Below are 16,050 nucleotides of genomic sequence, written 5' to 3' on the forward strand. Positions count from 1 at the left end.
CCAGAGGAGCAGGGAGTTCTGAGCTCTTCCTTGATGTGGATGAAGCTTTGCTTGAAAATCGGGTGGGACCCATGTCTTCCTTTCCGAATTTCAGAACAGCTTTCCTGGATGGTCCTCCCCATTCTTTGTCTTTATCTGTCACAGCTGCCTCTGGGGTTCAGGAACCAGTCAATTCGCCAAGCTGCAGCTTGAGACCGTCGAGACAAGCAGGCCTCGCAAGGATTGCGTACTTGCAGAAATATTTTGCGTCACATGCATGCATGGCACAACATAAACACCACCCGTTGGCAGATAGATTTCACTAAGAATGTTTGGTGTACTGCAGAGACAGCAAGTCCCATTCGCATGGTTTCAAACTCTAATTCGGCTCTTCCCATGAGTATGGGAGACTCTACGAACCCCTTTCTACAGTTCCCTTTTATTCTTACGATTGCAACGAGAAAATTTGCTAGGTTGTCTCCCACAGCACCGAATACTATCCCAGCTTGGCTTGGCCATATGCACGCTCCTTGTGGCTGCATGCTCACGACCTGGACAGTATGCATGGGAGCACCCGGTGTAAAGCAGGCAAGTGCCACCTCAGCGTGAAGCTTGCATTTGCAGTAGGTAATAAAGGCGTACCAAATCTTTGGCTGCAAGTCAGTGTAATCGCGGCTGCCCCCTCATCATCTTGTATGCACCTGCAAAACGCCAACTTGGGCAGATTGGCGCATATCAGACAGGCATGATCCTAACAACATGGACCACTGCAAGCACGGGAACAACGGCCCGTACCTACGTTTAACGCATTGCAAGAGACTTTCCCAGAATGACCCTCATTGTGTCAGACTGTTGAATTATTTTCGGCCAAAATCAAGGAGGCTCTGCGCTGTAGCAGGACAGTACCGGCTTGGCGAAAAAGCCCTCTGGGCCTGGTCCAAGTTTCATTGTTTGTTTACTACAGTAAGGAGCCGAAGCTGAAGAAAGGAACGCGTGGCTTATACCCGCTTTTGCTGTGCGTTCTGATGCAAGTCTGAGATGAGAAGATCCCGTACGGAGTCGTGAGTGCCGCATCTGGCTTCGCACACTGCTTTGTAAAGGCAGATATCATCTGCAGGCTAGGGTAAAGGTACTGCACATCGCGAGGTCGCCAAGATGTGACCCAACAAACGAATGATCCCAACGCGTTCCGTATCTTGAGCTAAGTGATGACGAAGTGACCGGTGTGAGCGATGGAGATAAGCAGGGCTTCGAATAACAGCAATTGTAAGAATGATCTTGTTTGTTACATTTCAAAATGCCATGCATGCAAAGATCATTTCCATAGAAGCTTGGGCCATATTGATATGTGGAACCTGATTTCCTCATGACCCCAGGATATTCTTGATATAAAGTCTGCACGCGTCGCACTTTCAAAGTGGCGTGAGATCCAGACTGTCGTATCTATTCTGCAATGTAAGACAGCATACATCCATATATGCTCGAGCATCATCATCGAAGCGCGCTCAAAAAGAGAAACTGCCGCCATCACTTGGCCTGTATAGTACCAAAGCACAAGACGGTCGTAAGAAAGCCCTGATGGCATTTTTGATGGACGGCACTGGTAGACACCTAGAGGTTCGTTACCTGCTGATGTGATAGCTGAGCTTTGTGGCAAAATGAACCAACTCAATAGCTGATTCTCCTGCCAGCAGATACCCTCAACTTTGGCAGCGCTTCGTCACATTCCCGTTTTGCAGCTTACTGCCATACAAAATACTAGCATGTGGTCTTTGGGGATGGCGTTTAGCCCAGGCCCAGGGGAGCTTCATGTACCTTCCATGGATCTACCAAAGCCACTTAATATACTTGAAGATAGTCAGCATCGGTGTGGTAGCACAATAGCGTACTTACCGCTATGATCCATCATTTAGCTCGGCCAAGGTACAAAGTATCCAGGGCTAGACTCCTATTCGGCCAACGTACGACTCAGATATTCAACAACATCTTCTACATCTTCATGAACTGCAGGAAGGTAACATCATCACAAAGACTAGTTAAGCCAAACAGGTGCCAACCAAGCCCCCCTTCCCTATCAGCGCCAGAAAACAGCGTCGGTGTGGCACGATACCGTCCTCACCAGTATGTACAAGGAATGAGTCAGTGTAAATTCCAAATTTCCAGCGAATAATAAGGCTAATTTACGTCCCCACTGGTAACCATTATGCAGAAGGGAAGGTGATGGTGACATTATATTAGCAATGGCAACGCACCCGATAGGTGTTGCCGGGGAGGACGAAGGGTTAATGGGTAAGGGGTCAGTCAGCCCAGCACTGCTGGTCCAGAATGCGTCGGTTGTAACGTAGATGAGTGACCAGTAGGTGTGGGCTTGTGAAACCTTCGAACGCCTATTTGGATGGCTACACGTAGGCTGGACAAAACCAAGCACAGTAGAAACCCCGGGTGACACTATCCGAGCAGGGCTACGCTAAAAGATCTGCATGTAGACCAGAGTTTCCTACTTCTGCACTTTAAGTTTTGCTCAAAATTGATCCAGGTTTCGGTGTGTGGCGGGTATGAGCCTCCACACTCCACCCAGATCTATCTTTCTCCGTTTCAAGATAGAAAGCTCCCCCTGCGGCACTGTTGATTCTCTCCAAAGTACTGATCAACGCTGAGAGATCCTGGGCAGACGCAGCATCAGAACGGGTGTGTGCTTGAGTCAAGATATTGCATGTCAAATGCCATCAACTGGGTTGGCATCCTTCACGCGATCGGTCCCCAATTGTCCCATGGTTTATGGAGAATTATGGCTGTTTATCATTAAGCCAAAGCATAGATTTCTCGGCAACCGGATTCATTGCTACTGTACATCTGTTTAACAAAAGGTCTGTATATTCCGATCTCTCTCGATTAACTTCTGTAAAGTAGGTATTTTTCGATCTACTCCAGAGCATTGAGGTTTACCTTACTTAGACTGAAGCCACGAGATGCCCTATTCAGCTAGCTAGGTTTTCTATAGTCAGTCTTTGTTTCCATGTGTGTTTTACCAACCAGCTTTATTGGTGTTGCAATTTGAGTGGCAGATTTTAGCCAGACAGCTAAAATTGAGAACATTATGCTTTCAACCACGACGCTCTATATTTTTGTTTTCACTTGATTATCTTCTACATAGCTATCTATTAATCTCAGCAGCCTAGTCCTGCACCTCGCGCTAGCTAGTAGCATATTATATATAGCTATATACACATACTCACAAATGAACCCCTCTTAGACTGGGCTCGTCTTGTTGTGCTCCTTGGGAAATTCTCCAGGAACGTGTAGCTGGGAAACACTCTGCACACTTTGATGATTCTGGCCAGCAGCCAAGGACGGCCTTCCATTTTCTGTCAATGGTTCAAGAACTTTCTCAATTGGATTAGTCTCTGAGCCAATCGCTCCTTTACTGGTGACATCGCCTTGGCTGCGAGCACCAGACATGAAGCTGGCGTCGGGTGCGGACTTTTGCAGATAGCTGTCTGGTGCAGCATAAATAGCAGCTTCCTGCGCAGCTTGTTGCTCGGATTGTTGCTCGAATGTATCCGGGGCAGCAATTGTGGCAGCTTCGCGAGCAGCTTGTTCTTCCTGCTGTCGGCGGAAATCGTTAAATTTACCATCTTCATAGCGATTGTAAGAAAGTTCGGATCCGACAGCCCTAGCAACGGTACCGCCTAGACCAGCAGCAGCCATCTCCCCCACGGTAAATCGATTGTCGGATCGGCCCCGTCCTAAATCCTGGCTCATTCTTTGACTTGTATATGGATTCACACCGTCTTCCTTCGCTTGCTGGTCAACATAAGCTCCGTGTGTCGGTGAGGAAGCAGTATCGCCATATTGATGCATAGCACTGCCCGGTAGCTTTCCAGCAGCTGCAACTACATCACGGTCTTCGACTCCGGAACTTCCGCTAGAGGGGGAAAGAGGAGCCTGTAAGCCTCGAGACAAATTGACATCGGATGGGAATCTCCCACCTGGCTGGGGACGTTTGGGCAATTCGGCTTGCTTCGGTCCTGTGCTAACAACGTCCGCATTCGAGGCAGAGAAGGGCTCTTCGTCTTCTTCGTCCATTATACCATCGCTGCTGATGGAGCCAGCTCTCTGCGATGTACCACTTATGCTTCGGGCATGTTGGCGTACAAAGGCATTGCGTTCTTGAGGAGTCTTCTCGGTGAGCGCTCTGATGTCCTCATACTGTTACAATTAGCAGCTGCAAATGCAAGCTGATCTAAAAATCAATTTATGTGGTAGTCACATGGAGTAACCAAAGGACTAGGCGAAAAGCGAAGAACAGAAAATCGGGATAATAAACGTACCCATGCATTCATAGTGTCGTAACTTTCCGCTCTGAAAACCCATGAGTGACCACGGTGCATGGAACCAGTTTGCCGCCCCTTTAAGATGAACTTGTTTGAAGAAGAGCCTTCGTTGGAATGCGATCCAAGTTTCTGTTCTGGGAGGTAAAGAGACATGATAGGCGCCTGAGCCTTATCTGCGGATTTGAACTCGTGGAGATGAGTCGGGGAAAGAACATACCTAGATATGCATGTCAGATGCAGTTACAGTCAGTGGGAGGGAACATGGAGTGACTCACCAGCCAGCGGTGTAGCTCTTCAAGTATTTAGATTTTCGCTCCAGTAGACCAGCGCGGACTTCCTGAGCGAGCTCATTATCACGACCAGGATAATGGATATTCTGAGGTTGTCGAACAGGAACGCTCGGATCAACAAAATGCTCGTCCTTCTGGACGAAAGTGTTCCACTCATGGTCCTTAGGCATGGCGATCGGGCCAGTGCGTAGTTCATCTGCAGTATTGTATGCTGCATCTGCTTCGCGCTTCAGGATTCCAGCATAGGCGTTGTAAGATTTCTGAATTTCGCCTACGACAATGGCTTCTAGTTCTCTTCCAGATGCTTCGAGATTCAAGTATGCCTGCTTGTTTGTCAGTGATCGCATATAAGACCGTATGTAGCCCATCAATGCCAGGAAGTCCAGCCGAGGAGACTCCGTCTGTAATAGCAGTGGATTTTAGCTTACCTGGTGTAAGTAGTTTTCTTCATCAATTTGGCTCTCGATTTGTCGGTCCACTGCAAGCTTCAACAAATACGGGTCCTTCCTGCCAGTCATCTGAGCAGGGTCCATATCAGACTGTCCCAAGCCTTCATGTAGTTCATTGACAGCTCGACGCGTCGTTTCCATTTCCTTGTCCACAGAATTCTTGAAGTCGCTTGAGAGGCCCTTGATCTCCTTAATCTTCTGGTTTAGGTCGCTCCGTAAGCCGGTTAGTGCCATGATCACGTCGTTTTCGATCTCTTTGGATTTGTTGGCCTCCGCAATTGCGATTCTGTGATAACTGCGGAGTACTTGGACGGCATCATCTATTCCCCCAGACTCCAAGAACATGGTCGGTGCTGATGTATTGTTAATCACATTGGAAACCTTTAGGAGATTCTTTGATCTGTGCTCATAGCTAGTTTGTATTTCTCGAAAATAGGTAATCAGATCTTTGAGAACTTTGCGCCAGGCTATCGGGAGAAAAGTCAGGCTCGTAACATACTATATAATATTGAATGCTACGTACCTTGGAATCTGTTTGCGAGTATCTCGGTTGGGTTGCCAGTGGTGGGAACTGGAGAGTAGAAGGCGCTGTGTGTTTCATCGGCATCTCCAGCGGATTGAAGGGCAAGACTGCGAACACTGCCAGCTCTCGAGCTTCTGCGACTAGAGCTCCTCTTCATGGAACCCGTCCTTCGCAAGGATGCCTTCTTCTTCAAGGTTCCCCCACGAGAGGGAATCAGGGTGTCGCCTTGCGACATGACAGAGTTGGACCGCTGCATTGGACCGTCAATTATTGAGCTACCTCGCTGGCTTGCGTCCCACTCCTCATTAAACCTTCCTTGGCTTGCGGATTGTGCTAAAGGGGAAGCTTCCGCAAGATATCCGGGTGCGGACCCGAAATCTGTGGCAGCAACTGTGCCTGTGCCTAGGTTTGTTCGGGAGCTGCTGCTCGCACCGCCGTATCCTCTCTCGACAAAGGCTTGGGAGGGAGGAGGAACTGCTGTGTTGGGATTAAGGGTCGACATATCGAGGGAAGGGAAGGAGAGGAGAGGAGAGGAGAGGAGAGGAGAGGAGAGAAGAAGAGGAGGGCGGAGGGAAGGGGGTGGTGGCAGATACTGCAGCGTCTAGTCTGTGACGTAGTTTCGACCTAAATCGTTTCAACGTTAGACCAAAGCCGTCTCCATGATTTCAGCGGCGAAGAGGTGGACGATGTTGAAGGAGGGAGTGTTTGGATGAGGGCGGGCTTCCACATACTGTCTTGCCGGTCCGGTCAGGCCAAGTCAGGCCAGTGATGTGTGTTTTGGGAGTCGATATGGATGGATTTGGGGAAGACCCTGAACCTGAACCTGAATGGAACCCGAACGAGCGGCGGTCAAGTTGTGATTGGCGGTGGATGTTTACTTGGTCCCGTCGGGACTTGTTCGGTCACGTGGGATCAAGGTGACCTCGATTTATTTAAAGCGCCAATGATGGGGTTGGAATTGGACTCGGATTTGTTGAGAGTCTATTTGTTCTGTATTGGAAGTATAGGCGGCAGTGATGAGGAGTGGAGAGGAGAGGAGAGAAATACAAGAAGGGTCGCGCTGTGCTGAGCTGTGCTGAGCTGTGCTGTGCTGTGCTGTGCTATGCTGTGCTATGCTGTGCTATGCTGTGCTATGCTGTGCTATGCTGTGCTATGCTGTGCTATGCTATACTATGAGAGGACGAGAATAATAGGAGACTCCTCCCTCCTCCCTCCTCCCCACCTAAGTTACGGTTCTGGTTCTGACGTAGTCACCAAGCCACACCACACCACAGTGCCCCCACCTTGCTCAAAGAAATGGCCAAGATTCCCCAGGATTCAGATTCGGATTCAGGTCATATTATTCGGCACTTCTCACTTAACTTACATTACCGTACCTGAGTTAAGGTGGTAGCAGCTATAGTTACGTAGTATTGTAAAGTTACTAACTCGTATCTCCGAACAGTACCAGTCTGCCAGTAAACTCGCTGCTTCGCTCCGAACCGAACATCCTCTCAGCACAGCACAGCACCGCACAGCATCTCGGTTCAAATCACCAGCCAAGGTTCACAGATCAGAGATGATCTGCTGTTCTCACCATGGACCATAGCCAGTACAAAATCCCAACACCCCGTATCTTCGTCAGTCGCCTCCCTCCTAGGAGGCTGATGCTGACGCTGGCGCTGGCGCTGCACTTCGCAATTCGCCATTGGCAACAAACCACTTGAGCCACTCACCATTATGCCACTCCTACCTCTCCCCCTCTCCCATCTCTGCCCAATACAGCTGAGCACCCAAGCGAACACGTCGAATGCGCTCTAGCATGAACCCTTTTACCCCACAGTCCAGCAGATCAGGCGCGAATTGGGCCTCATCATGCATCTTCCTACGTCAGCCCACCCTTGCCGATCTCCCGGATTCAATCTCTTCATAGAGCCCTAATTTTACAAAGCGCACGAAACTTCAAAGAGATTCAAGATTTATCACCAGACGCTTTGACAGTCGGGAGTGGCTCTTCTGAAGTTCGGTTCATCTCATAATCGTCCCTATCATCACATTAAAGCCCCGTTGCCCTTTTATGCGTCAAGATTTCCTATCTGGATAAGACATCTGAGTTATTAGGAAAGCAGAAGCTTCATCGCACTATTTCGGCCAAAACTAAATGCCCTTTGTAACGTCTCATGCCTTGACATCCTTCTGAGCAGCTGCCTTGGCATCCCCAGGGAAGGGGTTGTCCGATCTCCGCTCGTCCCGTAGCGCCTTGAGTTTTGCGATAGCCTCCTTCAAGGGGACTGGCTTGCCTCGGTCTTGAGTAGACGTATCATCACGATTCCGAACATTGACTTCTCTTCCAGTCATCTCCTGATCACCAACAACTACACGCCCGTTAGCTGTGAAGCCCATCTGACGACTATGAGCACTTACCGAAAATGAAGTTGTACTGGGCAAGTTGACCAGTACGAATCTTCTTCTGCAATGTGTTGCCGCTGAGGTCCACGTCGATGAACATATTCTCGGCTTTAAAGATACCCTGGACTTCCTTTGCATAGTCGAAGTAACCAACACCAACGGGAATCACCAGAATTTGTCGGGGGCTCAACCAGAATGGCCACTTGCCACCAAAGTGCTCGGTCAATATAGCAGTGAAGCGCTCGATACTGCCGGCGATGGCTCTATGAATCATGACAGGTCGAGCGCATCCTGGAGTGAGTGGCTTGTAAACTCGCTCTTTCTTCCCATCTGGTCCAATGACTGCAGGCTTCTTTGTCTCCTCCAGCTTTGGCTTAACTGCTTCTCCTTCGTCCTTAGGCTTCGTGACCATCTCGGATGTCATGTACTCTAGACCGAAATTCAGAGGAAGCTGGAAATCGAGTTGAATAGTGGCACATTGCCAGTCACGTTTCAAGCAATCGGAGATGGTGATGTCGATCTTGGGTCCATAGAAAGCACCATCGCCTTCGTTGAGCTCCCACGCTCCCTTAGTAAATTCTTCCAATGCGGATCGGAGCTTGGCTTCGGCCATGTCCCATATCTCTCGCTTACCCATGAATTTTTCTGGTCTGGTCGAGAGCTTCATCTTGAAAGTGAAGCCAAAGAGACCATACACCCTGTTCAAGAAGTCGAACAACTGCAGAATTTCCTCCTCGATTTGATCCTCGCGGCAGAAAATATGCGCATCGTCTTGCTGGAATCTCCGAACCCTTGTCAATCCCGACAGTGCACCAGAAGCCTCATTACGATGAAGAACACCAAAATCAGCAACTCTCCATGGCAACTCTCGGTGGCTTCTTTCGCGATGATCAAACATCAGACAATGGCCAGGACAGTTCATAGGTTTCAAGGCGAATGTGTCTTTCTCAGAATCGAACGTGAACATGTCGTCCTTGTAGTAGTCCCAGTGGCCTGAAGTCTTCCACACCTCCGAGTTGTACATGTTAGGAGAGATGACTTCGTTGTAGCCACGAGTCCAGTACTCCTCCCTGAGGAATGACTGCAGGGTATTGTAAATTCGGGTTCCGTGAGGTAGCCACATTGCTGATCCAGGAGACAGTTCGTGAAAGAAGAAGAGTTCTTGGTCCTTGCCAATCTTTCGGTGATCTCGCTTTGCAGCTTCCTCCAAGAATTTCTTGTGATCCGCCATTTGCTTCTTGTCTGGAAAAGAAATCCCATAGATACGTTGAAGAGAATCATTGTCTTTGTTTCCTAAGAAGTATGACGCCGAGTTCTTCATGATCGCGAACGTCTCGATCCTCCCAGTATTTGGTACGTGGGGACCTCGGCACAGATCGATGAGAGGACCATTTCGATAGACTGTGGTGAACTCTCCATCTGCGATCTTGTCCTTGATAATATGTTGCTTGTACTTGTTGTACGAGAACATCTCCAGCAGGTCTTCCTTCGAAAGAACCAACCGCTCGAATGGCTGCTTCTCCTTGACGATCTGGCTCACCAAGGTCTCCAACGGCTTCCAATCAGACTGCTGGACAGGTGCTCCATCGGGAAGGGACATTTCGTAATAAAAACCACTCTCAATTGGCGGGCCGATGCACAGGCTGCAGCCGAAGCGTCTCTCAGAGGCTTCACCCAGTATGTGTGCGCTTGAATGCCAGAAGACTTTCTTGCCCAGCTCGTCCTCGAAAGAAAGTAACTCCAGCTTACAGCTCTCCTCCAGCGGTCTCTCCAGATCCCATAGCTGCTCATCATCTCCATTAAGTTTGGCTACAACTGTGCGTTTGAGCAAGCTGTTCGAGATGCCCTTGGCAATATCGGCAGGTGTGGTCTCCCAAGACGTACCAGTCTTCTGGCTTCCATCTGCGAGAGTAATCGTGATTTGTTCCCGGGGTTTGGCAGCAATTTTCGCGTCGAACTTGGCTTTCAATTCGCTAAAGAGCCTCAGTCGGTCTTCGAGGAATTGAGGTTCTTGTTGCTGGTGTCAGTAAAGCTCAATATTGATTCTTGACAAAGTCATAAAAAATTCTTGCGATATTAGACTAGAGCTCCCCGTCAAGTACCTACGTGGCTTCATCTCGAGTAGTCCTATAACTCACACGTTATTCTTCCTGAAGATATACAGATTTTGGGGACATCATGTCTTACCAGCATCTGCCCCGCCATCCCCTCCTTTGTCCTTCTTGACTTTTTGCTTCTTTTCACCAATGGCTACCTTTTTGACGCCGTCGGCGACAGCCTGGACGGCTTCTTGCGCTTTATCCATTTTGGGATCCGGAGTTGTTGTTAAAACTCCCAAGTTGAAGTTGCGACTTTTGAATATCGGTGAGTCCTCGTGTGAGTCGAAGGTCGCGATCAGAAAAGCGCTAACCCATATCAGGCCTTAGCGACGGCAACTGGAGCTTCGAAAATTCCACTTCCCAAAAAGTTCTGGAAAATTTACAGCAATCACCAACAAGCAACAATGTCATTCAGAGGAGCACCACGCGGTCGCGGAACAGGCGCAAATTTTGGAGGCGGTGGAGGTAGAGGAGGCGGTGGATTTGGTGGTCGTGGAGGTGCGCAATTCTAGATCCCCGTTCCTAAAGCAGAGACTGATTTCGACAGGCCGCGGTGGATTTGGGCAAAGAGACAATGGGCCCCCAGACACGGTTCAAGGTAAGGACTATTTGATACATAGATCGGGTGCAACCGCTGACATGAGATCAGAAATTGGCGCCTTCCAACACGCATGTGAGGGGTAAGAGTCTTTCAATCCCATTTCTCCTTAATGAACAAAAATCCAACTACCTATACTGCCATATACTGACTCGAGAATTCACGCAGTGAGATGGTTTGCGAGTCTACGAACACGAAAATCCCATATTTCAATGCGCCAATCTATTTGCAGAACAAGGTGAGCACATGGGATCCTCGGGAGATTTTCAAAATCTCCTCTTCACTCAACCTTCTCTGCGCATAGCTAACAGCCACAACGACTCAAATCGGGAGAGTGGAAGAAATTCTAGGACCAATCAACCATGTCTACTTTAGCGTCAAAGTGTCAGAAGGAATACAAGCATCATCGTTCAAGTCCGGCGACAAATTCTTCATCGGCGGCGACAAGCTTCTCCCATTAGAAAAATTCCTCCCTAAACCCAAACCACCACCAGGAACAGCAAAGCCTAAGCGAGCAGGAGGAGCTAGAGGAGGCCGAGGTGGACCAATGCGAGGCGGCCGTGGAGGAGCAAGGGGCGCTCCAAGAGGCCGTGGTGGTTTCAGCGCTGGTGGACGAGGTGGTCGTGGAGGCTCAGGAGGTTTTTCCAGAGGAAGTTCGGGAGGTTTCACACCCAGAGGTCGGGGTGGTGCCAGTCGGGGCTTTTCTCGTGGACGTGGTTAACATGCTTGGTCTTTCTTGCTTGTGTCTGTGGATAACTCGGCGTTACCGGTTCATGAGAGGGTGTACATGCAAAGGTTGTTTAGGGAGTAACAAAATCAATCAGTCTCGTTCTTTGGACGTTTCTGTCTATTCTGAAGAGAATCTATTATTTAACATACCTCCCAGAATGATTGAGTGAGTAGGTAGCTTCGCTTTCCGTTGTCACGAGGTTAGGAGAAAATTGCTTGGATCATACGCTTCAGAAATGACTCTGCATCTCCTTATTGACGGGCTCCGTCTTATAGGCATTGTGGCACTTGTGGCACTGAGCAAAGTGTTCACCTTGCTTGACAAGATGCTAGGAGGATTGAAGGCGTGAGCAAACTAGCAAGTCTGATGGCCAAAAAGATAAAATCACCTGTACAAATGAAAACAACGCAAGCAATGCATAGCCGTGAGGAAACCCCATCCGACCAGAGCATTTGCAATTGGCCAATATAACCAAGTCATGAATAGCCTGAGTTCCAGACAAGACTGTGTTGAGAAGTTTATACAAGTGCTTTTATTCATGCTTCTTAAAAGCATTGTCTGAGAGGTATCACAGCAGAACATAACATGTCTCATCGCCTTTCATGCCCATTCAATCTGAACAGCCATGCCCTTTTGTCCGACCAAACTCAACAGACCCACCCAAGTCCAATCTACAATCTCTAACTATGGCTTAGGGATGTGAATAGTCTTGCTAGTCATACAGATACCACTCAACAAGAACAAACCAACGACCGGGTGAAATTCAAATATGGTACCAGTAGCCCAGGTACCAAGGGGCAAGTTCTCCAGGATCCAACCCTTACTGATCCAATAAGACATTAAAAAGGTTATGGAGAGTGATGTGGGAATGGGTGTTCCTTCGAAATATTGGCTCTTTCCTGTGGCATCCTTGGGAACGTTTCCAACTGTGATGTTGAAGCGGGCAAGTCTGGTTAAGCCACAGAGGACGAAGAAGGTGAGGAGGAAGTGGTCGGCGGGGGTTCGAAGTCCAACGGCAAATGCTGAGACGGCGGGGGCAACACCGAAGGAGATCTGGGGAGTTATTAGACACTGGTCATGTTGTCAGGGATGTCCTCATACCAGATCTGCCAGAGAATCAAGCTCTTGCCCCATCAGACTGCTCTTCTTTCTCCACCTCGCAACCTTGCCGTCCATGAAGTCGAAGAACAAACCGAGCGGCATGAGGAACATTGCTAGCCAAAGGTTGCCATGTGAAGCAGGAGAACCGAGGCAATATCGCAAAGAAGAAAAGATGGACATGACTCCACAGAAGCCTGGTCGCTCATCAGCATTTTGGACTCGTGATAGCGGTCGAAGAATCTGTACCATTCAGCTCCGTAATCAAATCAGCCAGATGCATTGCTCTGATCAAGGAAAAATGACCCGTCTCTTCTGACAAGAGTTTCTTCTGCTTGTCAACAGCTATAGGAATGATTAGTTAGGGAGTTTCAAGGCACGGATTGAGGATTGGGCTCACCAGCAGTTGAATCCTTCACGACGCCATTCGAGACGCTACTGCTTGTTCTTTTCGACATATTAGCGGGTTCGTTGAATATGTAATGAATAGTTCTTGGGCAAGTAGTCCAGTGTTGCACGCTGTTGTGGTGTTTGAGAGGAGGGGTGTGCCGTGAGGTTGACGCGGAAGATGAAGTAAATAGCTAGTGGTGCGCCAACACCTTGATTTTTGCTGCAGGTGGTCCTTCCGAACACAGACGTCATGCATGACCTGCGCCTCAGCCTCAGCCTGGGCGTGGCGGCGCTGGGTGTGGCCGCACAGGTACGGGAAGCCAAATGAATCACTTGTGCGGAACGTCTACTTTAATGTTTCCGAACAATTTTTTTATTTATTCTGTCTTAATCTTCACTTTAATCAGGTGCTATGTATTTACTATTTCCTACTATAATTACTACAATTAATTAGATACATAATTAATAATAAGGTGACGTAGGTAAGTAAGTAAAGTAACGAATTTTCAGGCGGCTTAAGAGCTTAAAGTTGTTACGAACGCACTTAGAAGGAGTATCACGTGTGTCTTAGCCCTAAGGCTCGGTAGCCTTACTGCACAGAGAAGCTAAGAACTAAGAACAGAATCACAGGACTATATGTCACGTAATAGTATAGAGTTTTTAGAACTATAGGATCCAAGGTTCCTAGAGCCTTAGATCGTAGGATCTATAGGGATCCTCAGAAGATAAAGGTTCTATATAAGACTAGTATATCTACTATTAGATAGGAGCTTTATACTTAACTTCAAATAGTATTCTAATACTTAGTAACTATCTTCCTATCTATATAATATACTTACCTCTTAATTATCAGAGATCAACTGTAGCCTTTTATATTTATAGTAAGTAAATACTAGACTATTACACTTTAAGTACCTTCTTGTTAGAGGTACTAACTCACGAAGATAATATATCCTCTATTAAAGGATTATTAAACAACTACTTAGCTCTTACTAAGGTCTTCGACTTAAAGAATATACCTAAGATCGCTGCCCCGGATCTCTATAATAGAGACCGATCTAAGCTTAGAGTATACCTCACGTAGGTTAAGCTCTATATAAGCTTTAATAGTCACTAGTTCGCTATAGAGACTAATAAAGTCCTTTAAGCTTTATTCTTTCTCCGGGGATCTACTTTTAACTAGATTAAGACCTTCCTCTTAGATTATATTTAGAACTAAACTAAGGATAAGAGAGTCTCTATAGTAATAACTAAGGAATCTTAGAAGATCTTTATAACCTTCGAAGGTTTTAAGTATAAGATTAACCGCGTCTTTAGTAATATTAATTAGAACTATACTACTAAACAGAATATCTAGAACTTAAAGTAAGTTAAGTTAGTAACTACGTATACTACCGCCTTCTAGTAATTCGCGAATCAGACTAGCTAGAATAATAACACCCTTTAAGTATAGTACTATAAAGGGTTAAAAGATAGAGTAAAAGATAAGATAGTAAGATTAGACGCGCTTACTAACTTATAAGAACTTATTAAAATAGCTATTAAGATTAATAACTGAAATTACAAGAGGGCACTTAAGAAAAAAAGCTAATACCGCTTTAGAATATATATATACTAAAGAAAAGGGAGTAATAATAAGAAACTATTCTACCCTTAGGAAATAGAACTTGATATAATATTCCGGAAGCTAAGTTATTAAGGAAAGCTATATAATAGCGAGCTATCTAAGAAAGTTATAGATAAGTGATATAAGAAGAAGCTATACTTTAAATATAGCTTCCCTAGTTATATAGCTAGCTCTTATTATTAAAAGAAGTCCTGGATAAGTAAGAAGCACGCTAATGTAATAGGACGAGGCTCTTATAACGAACTAATATAATAACTCGCCGCGATATATTAATATATAACTACAGATAAGCTTAAGGAAAATCATATCTATACTTAGTTAAATGACTCCGGCGATAGTAAGTAGGATTCCGTAAGTATCATAGGTTCACTTAAGGAGGATATTATTAGTACGCCTCCTAAGGACTATATATATTAAGACAACAATAGCTCTAGGCCGGATAATAATATAAAGCTAATACCGAGTAATAGCGAGGAAGAAGCCTAAGAGCTAGAGTAGACTCCGGAACTAGGGCTACCTTAACCTAAACTCTTAAGACTAAAAATAGGTGAAATTTAGGAAGTTACCTAAAAGGAAGAAAGCTTATATTAGGTCGGCTATAACACTTACTACTAGACTAATATAGCTACCGGGGTTACTTATTAAGAACTAGGCCTTATTAGCTTAAGGGGTCTACCGTAGGGGGTAAAGTACGAAGTAGTTTACTAGGACTATAAGTATATCAGATAAAGGATAGCCGGCAGCTAGGAAGGACTAACGACCTTTATATAGTACTTACTACTCTAGAATACCGCTATTCTTAATACTAGTACGCTACTAGAGGTAAGCGAGGAATAGGAAGTTATAGTAGAAAACTAATATAATAAGATATAAGTCTATGTTAATAATAATAGTTAATACTATTACAAGATATATAACCTAGTAATATATACTAAACTTAGGATAGGGCTTATATATAAAGTCAGCCTAAGCTATAGTAATCGAAAGGTATAGGAGAATATCCTTAACTATAGCGTACACTAAGAGTACTTCTATATATAGCAACTTACTACTATTAGGGATAAGTATCTTATATTAGAAGTTAAAATCAGGGGAGTTAAGCTTTAAGTAATAGTAGACTCTAGGGTATAAGGGAACTTTATATCTCCTACTATTATACTTGAGTACTACCTGTTAACTAAAGTAAAAGATAAGGGATACTATCTAGTACTAGCAGATAGTAAAGCTACCTCTAATAAACTAATCGAGGTCTAGACTACTCTAATCTATATAAGTATCGCTAGGCACTCTGAAATAATCTAGTTCAACGTTATAAGGATTAGAAGGCATAATATTATCCTAAGGTTACTATAGATAGAAAAGTATAATCCTGTTATTAATTAATAGATAAGGAAACTTAAGTTTAGTTATTACTAAGACTACTATTATCTACTAGGAACAGAAGTAGTAAGTATTTAAGAGGTTAGTACTACCTCTAAGGAAGAGCTCGGATACTAAGATAAGAGTCTACTAATAAAAGATATACTATTAGTATATAAGAAGTTT

The 16,050-nt window shown here is 45.9% G+C and overlaps 4 protein-coding genes across 4 annotated transcripts; 1 reads left to right on the top strand and 3 right to left on the bottom strand.

Moving 5' to 3' along the window:
• Nucleotides 1–3,079: 3,079 nt before the first annotated feature.
• Nucleotides 3,080–6,712, bottom strand: ONS95_006663 (uncharacterized protein). The gene is made up of 6 exons (XM_058500133.1): nt 6,307–6,712; nt 5,576–6,199; nt 5,032–5,519; nt 4,589–4,926; nt 4,311–4,530; nt 3,080–4,188 (listed from the first exon to the last, which is right to left on the bottom strand). Exons 2-6 carry the CDS (start codon nt 6,075–6,077, stop codon nt 3,229–3,231), a joined length of 2,508 nt encoding a protein of 835 aa, XP_058349968.1. The 5' UTR covers nt 6,078–6,199; nt 6,307–6,712; the 3' UTR covers nt 3,080–3,228.
• Nucleotides 6,713–7,732: 1,020 nt separating this feature from the next.
• On the bottom strand, nt 7,733–10,268 carry THS1 (threonyl-tRNA synthetase; the record flags this gene model as incomplete). Its single annotated transcript, XM_058500134.1, has 4 exons — nt 7,733–7,929; nt 7,979–9,973; nt 10,070–10,090; nt 10,151–10,268. 4 exons carry the CDS (start codon nt 10,266–10,268, stop codon nt 7,733–7,735), a joined length of 2,331 nt encoding a protein of 776 aa, XP_058349969.1.
• Nucleotides 10,269–10,466: 198 nt separating this feature from the next.
• GAR1_1 (H/ACA snoRNP pseudouridylase subunit) lies at nt 10,467–11,381 on the top strand (the record flags this gene model as incomplete). Its single annotated transcript, XM_058500135.1, has 5 exons — nt 10,467–10,560; nt 10,610–10,660; nt 10,712–10,742; nt 10,829–10,898; nt 10,965–11,381. 5 exons carry the CDS (start codon nt 10,467–10,469, stop codon nt 11,379–11,381), a joined length of 663 nt encoding a protein of 220 aa, XP_058349970.1.
• A 693-nt stretch (nt 11,382–12,074) lies between these two features.
• PPS1_2 (tyrosine/serine/threonine protein phosphatase pps1) lies at nt 12,075–13,214 on the bottom strand (the record flags this gene model as incomplete). The annotated part of the gene is made up of 3 exons (XM_058500136.1): nt 12,738–13,214; nt 12,492–12,685; nt 12,075–12,443 (listed from the first exon to the last, which is right to left on the bottom strand). Exons 1-3 carry the CDS (start codon nt 12,769–12,771, stop codon nt 12,075–12,077), a joined length of 597 nt encoding a protein of 198 aa, XP_058349971.1. The 5' UTR covers nt 12,772–13,214.
• Nucleotides 13,215–16,050: the final 2,836 nt, after the last annotated feature.

Source organism: Cadophora gregata (assembly GCF_030347475.1).
Source record: "Cadophora gregata isolate MNR1 chromosome Unknown scaffold_18, whole genome shotgun sequence".
NCBI lineage: Eukaryota > Fungi > Ascomycota > Leotiomycetes > Helotiales > Ploettnerulaceae > Cadophora > Cadophora gregata.

Coding starts and splice junctions, on each gene's coding strand:
- ONS95_006663 (XM_058500133.1), bottom strand. CDS start 6,077: ATGTCGACCCTTAATCCCAACACAGCAGTTCCTCCTCCCTCCCAAGCC. Junction 5,520..5,575: donor ACTCGCAAACAGATTCCAAG/GTACGTAGCATT, acceptor TTCTCCCGATAG/CCTGGCGCAAAGTTCTCAAA. Junction 4,531..4,588: donor AAGAGCTACACCGCTGGCTG/GTGAGTCACTCC, acceptor ATGCATATCTAG/GTATGTTCTTTCCCCGACTC.